This window comes from Peromyscus maniculatus, chromosome 13, assembly GCF_049852395.1.
Source record: "Peromyscus maniculatus bairdii isolate BWxNUB_F1_BW_parent chromosome 13, HU_Pman_BW_mat_3.1, whole genome shotgun sequence".
NCBI classification, from domain to species: Eukaryota; Metazoa; Chordata; class Mammalia; order Rodentia; family Cricetidae; genus Peromyscus; species Peromyscus maniculatus.
In genome coordinates, this window is record NC_134864.1 from 53,792,109 (window position 1) to 53,804,734 (window position 12,626).

General features: G+C 42.7%; 1 protein-coding gene across 2 annotated transcripts in view; it reads right to left on the minus strand.

Moving 5' to 3' along the window:
• Positions 1-5,547: 5,547 nt before the first annotated feature.
• The window catches only part of Cyp20a1 (cytochrome P450 family 20 subfamily A member 1), a 54,358-nt gene continuing 47,279 nt past the window's right edge, over positions 5,548-12,626 (minus strand). For both annotated transcript variants that reach the window (XM_076550311.1, XM_006975020.4), the window contains 3 exons: positions 10,079-10,143; positions 6,442-6,531; positions 5,548-6,292 (listed from right to left, as the gene is read on the minus strand). In XM_076550311.1, the coding sequence (XP_076406426.1) occupies positions 6,142-6,292; positions 6,442-6,531; positions 10,079-10,143 (306 nt within the window). In that variant the 3' untranslated portion in view covers positions 5,548-6,141. The remainder of the gene's footprint in view (positions 6,293-6,441; positions 6,532-10,078; positions 10,144-12,626) is intronic.

Sequence of the window (12,626 nt, forward strand, 5' to 3'; positions counted from 1 at the left end):
GAAGAAGAAGAAGAAGAAGAAGAAGAAGAAGAAGAAGAAGAAGAAGAAGAAGAAGAAGAAGAAGAAGAAGAAGAAGAAAAGGAGGAGGAGAAGAGAAAGAAGAAAAGAAAGAAAGAAATCTGTAACACTAAAACTGAGGGTGAAAATTCCCTCCCAAATCCTGCTGCTCTCCTTGCTCCTGAGGGGCGAACTGGAATTTGAGAGTGAGAACACCCGAAACTCGGAGTGGAAGGAGAGATGTGATGGGAGCATCTCTCTCTCTCTCCTGCTGGAGTTCAGGCCAGAAGCAGTTTGGGCTCACCCCTGTGCACAAGCCTGCCACGGTAAAGTACCTGTGCTTTGGAGTCACCCTGTGACATCAACTAGAGTACATTTAGACTGTCTCAGGGAAGCTGCGTCACCATTGGCCAAACTTTCTAGGACTTTCCTCTAAATCTCTTAGAGAAGAATAAACAGAAATGCAGAACACAACTATGGATTTCCTCCAATACTAATTTTTTTTTTCTTTGAAATCAGATCAATTATGACCAGAGAGAGAGAGAGAGGGAGAGAGAGAGGACATTAATCTTGGCAGGCAGGCTCACATGCCACAGGACTGTTCCGTCACTGGACTCACGTTTTCCAAAATTATGTGATTTCCACGGGGTGCCACCCATATAGAAACAGCACAGAGCCCAATTCTTGTGATTAGACTCCGTTGGAAAAGATGAAAACCTCAGAGAGAGAGAGAGACATAAAATTTACACACATATTAAGGAAGGTTGTCATGGCAACTTTGCTAGGAGATATGTATTTTTAAATCTAAGTAAATTTAGCATTCAAAACACATTTGCTTCTCCCTCAAAGGTTCTGTATCAAGAACATTTTAAAACTTGTTCTCAAATTCCTTTTGAATCTATATTCTGAAAGCTTTATAAAAACCCCATAACTGTAACAGCAGCCTAGGCTTAAGCACATATTTTCCAAAGACCTTACGTGAGAAATATCTAAAGAGCAAAGCCTATTACTTTTATGCCATTCCCAGAAGTCCTACCTAGGTGGCTGTCTCCACCATTTTGGTCCAGCTATGCCATCAAATGCCTGGAAGATCCAGTTAAGCTTTCAAGTCAATTCTCTATTAGCCGACGGCCTTGCCACATAAGCAACGGATGGTGAAAACCTATACACACCCAATGCAAGAGTGTAATTAATTCATAGGAATGGCTGGTCCTGCTAACAGTGAAACCAATTTTCCGCTATGTTCCCTCCTACTCTGAAAGCTCTCCAGTTCTCCTACTGAGCCTTGGTAAGGTCCTGAATCTGAGCCTCTTGTTCATACACTAAAAATGAAGCAATGGTTTGACTCCAAAGGGTTTTTCTTTTCTCTGAGACAGGGTCTCACTAGGTAGGCCAGGCTGGCCTTGAACTTTTCCCAGAAGACCCTAGTTTGGTTCCCAACACCCTGACAATGAGGATGGGGGAGAGAGCAGGTACAAGGCCTGAGTCTGTCCCACAGTATCTCAAAATAATGACCGAAAAAAGGACCATTCCTGTAACCCCCTGAAACAGGCCTGGACTTGCCCAAATACGGAAAAATAAAAATAAAAAATGTATTCATGTAACAGCTGTTCCTGGGATTTCCCTAGCCATGCTTAAAAGGACCTGCAGGCCTTTGTCCCGTGTGGCCATTTTGTACAAGTGGTGACCCCGCATGCTGGAATATTTGCATACAATTTGAGTTGGGGGAGGGTTTCCTCATCGATTCTCGGGCCCTTACACTGGAGCATGAGAAACATACCTGTGATTAAACACTGAAGAAAAATGGCTCCCTCCACAGCCGTTAACTGTCAATAACTCCTTAACTAGGGTAGGGGATTAAACCTGAGAGTCGTGGGAAGAAGACAAGTTCTACAATGTCTGAGCCAAATGTGAGGCAGACTTTAAATACTGGCCAGGATGACGCTCTGGCAAGACCATCCTGGAGAAATGGCAAGTCACATTTGGCAGAGTCTTAAAAAGGTAAACCGTAAGTATTTCCCATCAGGTCCAATCAGGGACAAGCGTATATCCTGACATACTTCCTGCCCATGCTCCTCCTGCCTACACGTGATCAACACATCCGATGCAGTTGGATCAAGCCAATTTTAGGGGAATGAGAACATGTGACTTGTTATCTCCCAGAAACAGCAGCCGCCAGCATTCCAGGAAGCTCTCTGTCCTTGGGCAAATGGGGCTCACAGGTTAACAATGGCGCTCACAGGGGCTCATGAACCAATCCTCCATATCACTTTATTATCAGTTAAGACTAAACTCGAGTCCTGCAAGAATCTTGCGACCTGTGACAATGAGGCCAAGAGTCAAGAGACAATATTTACTCATTATCAAACCTAAACATTTTGTGTATATGGTACTGGGTTCATCCCCAGAGCCTCAAAAATGCTAATCAGGTATTTTCATTGAGCTACATTTTTAATCTTTTGGTATTTCTAGTGTGTGTGTGTGTGTGTGTGTGTGTGTGTGTGTGTGTGTGTGTATGAATTGGGTGTCTGTGGAGGCCAGAGGACATCCCAGGCGTTATTACTCAGTCGTCATTCATCTGGTTTTTGAGACAGGGTCTCTCACTGGCCTCCCTCACAGATTAGACTGGGCTCGCTGGCCAGCATGCCCCAGGGCTCTGTGTCTCCACAGCCTGTGATCACACAGGGATGTCACCACACCGGACTTACATGGGTACTGGGAATTGAATCATGTTCTTATGCGTTCGTGGGTAAAAAATATTTTACCATCTGGGGCTACTTTTCTAGCCCCAGAATTTCCATTAAAAAAAAAAAAAGACTCTAGAACAGACTTTGTTATGCCTTAAATTAACTGTGTAACTATGGGCACAACAGGCTCATTCAGCTGACTCCTCTGCGCTCCGTTTTCCACACCGCTGGTCATTAGTTATGCCACACCACCTCATTTATTGACAATTATGCCAGGCTCCCCTCTGGCTTAGTCAGGGACCCAGTCTCTGCCTTGATAATTGCTTAGCAGGCCTCGCTTGCTTTAAAATCACTCTTATTTCAGCAGATCCCACTGACACCTGGTTTACATATCAATCGCTAACTCTAATCCTTTTCCAGTTTCCAATCTACTCACTAAACCTGGACAACACAAAACCCAAACCACAGGAAACACAGGTGGGAGGGGCCAGATTTAACAATCTGACAACTTCTAGAAACGACATAATAGTAACCAAGAATAGATTTCACTTAAAGTTTTGGAATACATTTCATAATTTAAATGTGTGTACATTAGAAATAAATGCTACAGTTTGATTATGCATCTGTAATCAGTAGAAAAGGGAGGCAGGCCGAAGCAATTAAATTCTATGTTAATTGGTCATAAATAGTTCTTGCAATTGTCTGATCAACAAACACACCATAGGATAACTCAAACAACTAGGGTATGTGTGCGTGTGCATATGCACTTGCTTTATAACATGATATGCATCACTCTTGGAAATTACAAATAAAATTCAGTGGTGTAGCCAGGTGTGGGGGCGCACACCTCTGACCCCAGCACTTGGGAGGCAGAAGCAAGGGGATCTCTGTGAGTTCGAGGCCAGCCTGGTCCTCAGAGCAAATCTACACAGAGAAACCCTGTCTTGAAAAACAAACAAAAATCCAGTGGTGTTAAAAATAACCAGTTTGCAATTAATCCCTTTCTCTATCCAGTTTGGCATCCTTCCTACAGTTGTCTAAAAACAAATGTTTACAAAAAAAAAAAGGAGTTTTTGTAAATGCCTAATTGTTTTGTTTGTGTGTGGGTGGGTGTATTGTGTCAGAGGACGACTTGTAGACGTCAGTTCTTTCTTTCCATCCTGTGGGTCTCGCTTGGATCAAACCCAGGTCATCAGTCTTGGTGGCAGGTGCTTTTACTGGCTGAGCCACCTTGCAGACCCAGAAAAAGGATTTCTTAAACAAACAAACAAAAACAAGCAGCAGCAACAGCTGAAGTGGGGTGAAGAATCTGGGGTTGGGGTGCCAGCTCAGTAGAAGAGCAGAAAGGAAATTCATCATTTTAGCACAAGACAAAAGAACTAAAACATAATGCTATCAATAAAGCATTAAAAATAAAACTTGTTTGTAGAATATTATTTAAAGATGTGTTACATTTGTTTATGCTGTGGAACATTTGTTAAATGATGCAAAGATGTGCTGCCTTCTTTTATGTTGCATTTGTTTAACTCTGTGAAGCTGTGTTAAAGAACTGAATGGCCAATAGCGAGGCCAGAGAAAGGATAGGCGGGGCTGGTGAGCAGAGAGAATAAATAGAATGAGAAATCTGGAAAAAAAAACGAAGGAGGAGGATGCTAGGGGCCAGCCATCCAGCCACACAACCAGTAAGCGTGAAAGTAAGATATACAGAAGAAAACAGAAACAGCCCAGAGGCAAAGGGTAGATGGGATAATTTAAAGCTAAGAAAAGCTGGCAAGAAACAAGCCAAGCTAAGGCTGAGCATTCATAAGTAAGAATGAGACTCCATGTGTGATTTATTTGGGAGCTGGGTGGTGGGCCCCACAAAGAGCCAAAGAACAAACACAAACCAACAAAACTTGTTAGTGCTAAAGTATATTGAGAACGATTCTTTAAAATATTCCCTAAGTAACTTCAGTACCACTGTGCTTACTAATGACTGAACACTGCTGAAGATAGTCATCAGCCATTTCTCTGTTCTTCTGTCCATGCATCTTACTGGGTGTTTTTCTTAACCTATTTGTTTCAATTTTGTTTGTCTGTTTGTTGTCAAGGTGCTGGGGATTGAACTCAAGGCAACACATGAAAGGCAAGCAATTTACCACCCAGCCATGTTGCCAGATCCTTAACGTCTGTGTGAGCCCTTCGCCTGTAATATGCATATTTCCTTGTCTACCATATGGCTTACAATTTTTTAAAATTTATTCATTTTTATGTGTATTGGTGTTTTGCCTGCTTGTATGTCCATGGGAGGATGCCAGATCCCCTGCAACTGGAGCTACAAGACAGTTGTGAGCTGCCATGTGGGTGCTGGGAATTGAACCCAGGTCTTTTGAAGAGCAGCTGATGCTCTTAACCACTGAGGCATCTCTCCGGCCCCAAGGCTTAAAATTTCTTCCGCCGTCTGTTGTCTTCCCCGACCTTGCTTTGGTTGTGGTTTCTGGCAAGTGTTGAATGCTTTCTTACTGAAGTGCTGTGTGTCATTATGGCATCATAATTACTGCCCAACGTAGGAGTTCCGTATCTCTGCGTGAGAAGGCGAGTTGAACGTCATGCTTTGAGATTGCCAGCGAAAGGGAACGAGCATTCCCTCAGCTTGCCACAGAGGAGGGGCGTGGGCTCTGAGGCACACTCAGAAGCAGCGTGCGATTCCCGGATGACGCTAAACTGCTTGAAATGCTAAGCCACGTGCAAGCCTTGGGAGGGACGCTTATGAGCAAGGAGAAAAGACAGCAGACGCTAGACAATGTCTAGGAAATTACTAAAACCTAATTAAAATGATTAAGACACGCTAATTAATACTCAGGAAACAAAAATAGTCCCCAAATAGAGTGACAGGTGATTTATTAGAAATGTAAAAAGAGGTAACATTGTTTCTCTTTATGAATATTCAGAAAATGTGATTCTCCAACGCACACAAAAGAATTCTAAGATTATTCATTTGAGCCGGGCGGTGGTGGTGCACACCTTTAATGCCAGCACTAAGGAGGCATAGGCAGGTAGATCTCTGTGAGTTCGAGGCCAGCTTGGTCTACAGAGTGAATTCTGAGATCAGCCAAGACTACACAAAGAAACCCTGTCTTGAAAATAAAATAAAATAAAATAAAAAAACCACTAATAATATATTCATTTGAGAGATCAACCTAAGAAAATCAAGAATAAAAATAATGGCATAGAAAATGATACAAATTAAAAGAAAATGAAACTTTCCTATTAAAATTGTCAATATATTACTGTAATGAGTATAAATGTTTATCACACATTAAGAAATCTTGATATATAAAAATCCAAATTTACTTCACAAAGCACTAATAGGGTTTACATTACAAAATGATACTAGGTTTGTAAAAGGACCCAGCACATATTCTAAATAGGCTTTTTCCCTTCATCTACTTAACAAAGACTTAAAATGTCTAAATGTCTAGTATCTTTTGGAGACCGTGACCCACGCTTCTTCCCTTGAAGATGTGACCAGTTCATACTTCATCTCAAAAAGTTGTCCCTCCACAGCAAGCAGGCGCAGTCTCCTCACCAGCACGGTCACCAGCACCGTGGTCACCATATAAGCAAACCTGGTCCAGAAGAGAGTCAACGAGTTACTAAAGATTAAAAATCCAACATTAAAAATTACACAGATTGCTCGCTCTCGTTAAGAGAGATCATCTAATTCTGAGCAGGTGAGCATGGCATCTCTCCTTTTCCACTGCTGTCTGTCATTTACCTCAGTTCTGGGCATTCCCACGTGCCTGAAAAGCCAAGCGAAGAAAACACTTTCATCACTGATTCGTCAGCAAAGCGATCTGGATCAAACCTAAAAGGAAAATCTGAGTTCATCATAACGGTCCCACTTACATCTCAACATCAACACTAAATGTACAGGCTGTAACCATTTAAATCTACTGCAGTCACATTATACTTTATTATACTTCCAAGCCACTGAACACTCAGACATTTAATCTCTTGCTGTTTCTAAATATGTTACCTCTAAACAGTAGATTAAAAAAAAAAATACATTCCTCAGATCCAGCAATGTAGCAGGTCACATTGTTTCTCCAGTTAAAATTAGGCATCCAAGCCTTGAAATTCTATTTACCAATTATATTGTACTCACATTTGCTATAAGTGAAAGAGGCTAAGAAAGGCTCTTTTATTTTAGACTTTCCCTGTCAAATGCTGTTAGAGAAGTAGACACATTAAAAAGGGAACATGGAAGTTCTTTTCAAACACAAACGTTTTTAAAACCTCTATACTGTGTTAGAGAAGAGGAACATGAACACTTGCTGGTGGACTTGGTGGAGAGCGCCTGACCTTCCATGTACCCAGGAGGCAGGAGTGTTTAGATTCTAATGAACACATTTAAGAGCAATGTTACAGATTATTAAAATGTCAGTATTTGCTGGGCGGTGGTGGTGCACACCTTTAATCCCAACACTCAGGAGGTAGAGACAGGTGGATCTTTGTGAGTTCGAGGCCAGCCTGGTTTACACAGTGAAATCCAGGACAGGCTCCAAAGCTACATAGAGAAACTCTGTCTCGAAAAACCAACACACACACACACACACACACACACACACACACACCAGGATATTTACAACATGCCAAAAGGCATATCCTTTGCATTCATCTGTCTTGTAGAAGGTCCTACGTAGGGGTCTACACGTGTCGTTCCCAGTTGTGCACAGCGAAAGCTGACAGCGGTCAACAGCTGGCATCCTGTCTGTTTGCACCGTCCTATAAATGCAATCTCTCTGACCAGTTCCTCCAGCTGTAGAAGACTCCGCTCAGGGCCGGTGGAGAGAATTAAGTAGGATCAGGGAAGAGAAGTGGTTCATGCCAGAGGACCAGGAAGTCCACTGTGAGATGGCGCCTTCTAGTTATGACGGGGAAGATGCGCCCATGAAACAATGTGGTTGCCTCAGCAAGACCCAAACAGTTCCAGTAACAGTTGACATTCCTGGGACGGGAAGGGGGGGGGATATCTCACCCGGCCCTACCCCTAGATGAGGGGCTACAAGCAACTGACAACTGCTGAGGGGAGGAGGAGGAGTGTCCTCTAGGGATGAGCTCTCTGATCCACCAACATCCAGTGGCCTTAGGAGCACACACATGCAGGCAGCACAGAGCAGACTCAACCGGCTGTGTTTATATAGTGATTCATTTATATGCAGGGGTAGCAACAACGGTCAAAGAGGAGCAAGGATATGGGAGGGGTAGGAGGAAGCGGAGGGAGAGGGGACATGATGTACTTACATTTTAATCAAATTAAAAACTTTTAGCACAGCACCTGGCCTTGAGTGCTGCGCATGCACACTTATCAAACATTTGCTACACAGTAAGTGCTCTGCTAGGTACTCCACCAGGCATCCCTTTAAGCTTGCCCACACCTGTGCGGCGGGAATTGTTCCCCCTCTGCTCAAAGGGCTGAGCCAGCAGGGCTTGTTCCTTGGGCGGCAACACAGGTCCTGGGTGAAATGAACCAAGGCTGAAGCCAAAAGAGCTGAGTCTGAAGATCACTGTGTTCATCCCGTCTCTCTCCCTTCCTTCCTTCTGAGACGGGCCCGCCTATGAATAAGGAAGTGCCCAGCTTCAGGAAGCTCTCAGTTATACTAATATCTATAGCTTCTAAATTTTTTTTAAAAAGATTTGCTTATTTATTATATATGCTGTATTTACTATGTATACAGTGTTCTATCTGTATGTATCCCAGCAGGCCAGAAGAGGGCGCCAGATCTCATTACAGATGGTTGTGAGCCACAGTGTGGGTGCTGGGAACTGAACTCAGGACCTCTGGAAGAGTAGTCAGTGCTCCTAACCACTGAGCCATCTCCAAGCCTTTATATCTTCTAAATTTAATAGCTCAAAATGACTTCCACAACTTAGCATCTATTCGCTTTGGGAGTAGGGGTAGATATTTTTGAGAAAGTCTTGATATGTAGCCCAGGTTATCCTCAAACTCACTTTTCCTGCCTCCACCTCCCCAGTGTTGTGGGATATTTGTACACTGTGTGAAGGTGCATTGCTGTGGATCAGCCAATAGGTAGGTAGGAGGTATAGGCGGGACTTCCGGGCAGAGAGGAATGCTGGGAGGAAGAAAGGCAGAGTTACCAGCCGGAGGCAGAGGAAGCAGGATGTGCAGCAAAAAAGGTAAAAAAGCCACGTGGTAATGTGTCGATTAATAGAAGCAGATTAATAAGTTATAAGAGCTGGTTGGCTACAAGCCTAAGCTAAAGGCCAAGTTTTCATAATTCACAAGAAGTCTCCATGTCCTTATTTGGGAGCTGGCTGGTGGACAGAGAAAGACATGTTATGTCCAAGTGATGGGATTACAGCTGTGTGCCTCCACACCTGGCTCCACCTATTCCTCTTAACATTTTCAGTTTCTCTGAATGTTCTGAAAATAGCAATAATGTCGAAAGTTCCGATGCAGTTCCTGCTCTGTCTCTCCCCCTATGGTACTGTCATGGAATCCAGGCCTTGCACATGAGCAACACACTCAGCTAGATCCTTCATATCTCACTTAATTTAGTTCATCGAAACCTTGGCATTTTTCACATTGATTTTTTTTTTTTAAGATTAAAAAATTTCCAACTTTGCTGTCAATAGTGGTGCACATCTTTAATCCCAGCACTCGAGAGGCAGAGGCAGGTGGATCTCTGAGTTCAAGGCTAGCCTGGTCTACAGAGTGAGTTCTAAGACAGCCTGAGCTATACAGAAAAACCCTGTCTTAAGAAAAAATATTTTTTTTCTAATTTTAGTTTTCTATAATTATAGGCATACTTATTTTTACAGAAACACATCTTTAATTTTGTTATTAAGACAATTTGGAGCTGGGTGGTGGTGGTGGTGGTGGCGCACGCCTTTAATCCCAGCACTCAGGAGGCAGAGCCAGGCAGATCTCTGTGAGTTCGAGGCCAGCCTGGTCTATAGAGCGAGATCCAGGACAGGCACCAAAAATTCACAGAGAAACTTGAAAAAACAAACAAACCAAAAAAAAAAAAAACATTTGGAATATAAAATTTAGCTAAATAGCTAATAATCTTAGAATAAAAATTGAAGACCTGCTATTTTATTAAGAATGTTTTAATGTTACATGTTTCATATATATGTTTATGTATATATATAATGTTATATATAAATAGAAAATAAGTAAAGGAAGAAGAGAGGAGAAAGGAGAGTGGATAGAGGAATGAGGCCATGAAGGAGAAGCGGCGAAGAGCAGACAGAAGTTTGGAGTGGCTTCCCAGCCCTCTGTCACATCGTTACCACAGACTGAGTTTTCTCTTCAAACCACTGGAAAGGAATGCAAATACACGTACACATAAACACAGCAATCAAAAAAACGTAAGACTGTTTCATACTTGTGTGGGGACGGCCAAGTGCTGGGGTCCTGAAGAACCACGCCGAGGGCGTAAAGGACGAGGGTCTAAAAGACAAAGTCTAGTTAGTAGAGCATGACAAACGCAACACTGGTCACCCAAAGGCTCTTCTACGACAGACTGTGAGAATGTAAAGTGACCAAGTCGCCACGGGCCATTCTCTTGGTGATCTTCCGACAGATCAGGCCTCCCAAGCATGCCACTGTATCCGGATGCCGAGCAGGAAAAGCCAGACTTGACTCTGTGAAAATTTAAACCTGAGAAGTAGGGTGAGCCTCAGTGGAAGGGGATTATAAACAGGAAGAAATCCCCACATAACCGACAGCCGAGGAACAGGCAGACAGCTCACCAGGAAGAAGAGCAGGGGTCAGAAGAGAAGTGCAAACTGTGGATACATGTGTGAAAAGCCGTTCATTATCAGAGAGAAGCGTTGGATCAATGAGATAATGTGACGCACGAGACACACAGAAGATTCATAAATCCAAAGTGGTGAGAAACTGGAGGGAGGGTTTTATTTTTTTATTTTTGGGGAGGCTTAGGGATTGAACTCTGGGGCCCACTGAACTATACCCCCAGTCTTTTTTCCTTTTTCTTCTTTTTTTTTTTTTTTTTCAAGACAGGGATTCTCTGTGTAACAGCCCTGTCTGTCCTGGAACTCACTTTGTAGACCACAAGGGCCTCAAATTCACTGAGATCCCACCTGCCTCTGCCTCCCAAGTGCTGGGATTAAAGGCATGTGCCACCACCCCCAATCTTCAAAGGATTTTGTGAGTTAGTTAGTTGATCCTTGTTGTGCTAAGGACTGACCTCTACACAAGCCAGGTAAGTATACTATCATGGGGCCACATTCCTAGCCCTGAGAAAGCATGTACTATCATTATTAGTGAAGTATAAATTGCCTTTTACAAGATTCACTTATTATTAATGAAATAATTCATTTGGTGGTGCTCAGGCTCAAAACCAGGGCCTTGCACACAGTTGGTCAAGGGCTCTACCTGAGCTAACTTCAATCCCTAAAGGTAGCACACGGCTTTTGATCCAGACACTCCATTTCCTCACTATGTAGCCCAGGCTGACCTCCAACACACTATGTCTTCCAGGATGGCTTCAAACATATGGCAATCCTCCTGCCTCAGCCTCTCAAGTACTGGAATTACAATGATATGCAACACCATGCCCAGCTTTTAAAAACTCCATTTCTAAGGTATTATTCAATACCTATACAACTGTATAATTTATAAAAATAAAAAGAGAATGTCAATCTGAATCTTCATTAGAGGGACGGGTTTATTTACAGGACATAAGTTAATATGATACATATAGTGGAATACTACATGGCTTTTAAAATGAATGGGATCTCCATAAAGTGCCAGTTTTATTAACAGTTATGATATACTCAATAAAAAAGAAGAAAGAACATATTAATTATAACATATCATAGTAAGGCTCAGTTTAAAAAAATTATTATTATTATTTCTTGTGCGTATTATGTGTGAGTGTGATTAAGGTGTGTCACGGCATGCAAGTGTGGGATCGGAGTTCAACTCTTCGGAGTCAGTTCTCTCCTTCCATCTTTATGTGGGTTCTGGGGGTCAAACTGAGGTCACCAGGCTTGCACGTCAGGTGTTTTATCTGCTGAGTAATCTTACCAGCCCCTAACTTGAGTTTTAAAGATACATACGTATGTAAAGATGTGTTATATTTGTTTATGCTGTGGAATATTACTTGACCCGTGTAAAGGTGTGTGACCTTTGTTTATGGTGGAATATTACTTGAATTGTGTAAAAGTTTGTTACATTTGTTTTTGCTGTATTTATTTAATGATGTAAAGGTGTGTTGCTGTTTCACCTTGCCTGCCTAAGGCACCTGACTGGTCTAATAAAGGGCTGGACAGCTAATAACTAGGCAGGAGAGGGGTGGGCAGGGCTGGCGGACAGAGAGAATAAATAGGAGGAGAAATCTAGGCAGAAGAGAGAAGAGAAAGAAAAAAAAAAAAGAGGGACAGAACCCAGTCAGCCGTAGAGACAGCAGGAAAACAAGATAAACAGAAGGGGAAAAAAAGAAGTCCCAAGGCAAAACGTAGATAAAGAGAAACAGATTAAAATAAGAGCTGAGCTAAGGCCGAGCATCCGAAAACTAATATATGTCTCCGTATCTTTTTTTTTTTTTAATTGGACAGTTGATATGAATTTGTGTGTGTTTTTGTGTTCGAGTCCTTGGGTAGACATGAATATCTGAAGTTAGCACTGCCTGGTAGCATGTGAATCATGTATGCAACAAATAAGAAGAGGCCAAACTGGCCATGAGATGGTACGTCTCCGTATCTTGATTTGGGAGCTGGTTGGTGGCCCAAAGGAAAACGCCTGGTACACATATGTGTGTATACGCATGCACACACAGCACAAGAATCACACACAAGAACGCACAGACGTACAGACGGGGGACAGCGGGACATGGAGACAAGGGAGGAAAGTGAAAGGAAATTCTCCAGGTCCACTGGCCGTGAGTCTGGCTGTGTCTCAGTGACGTG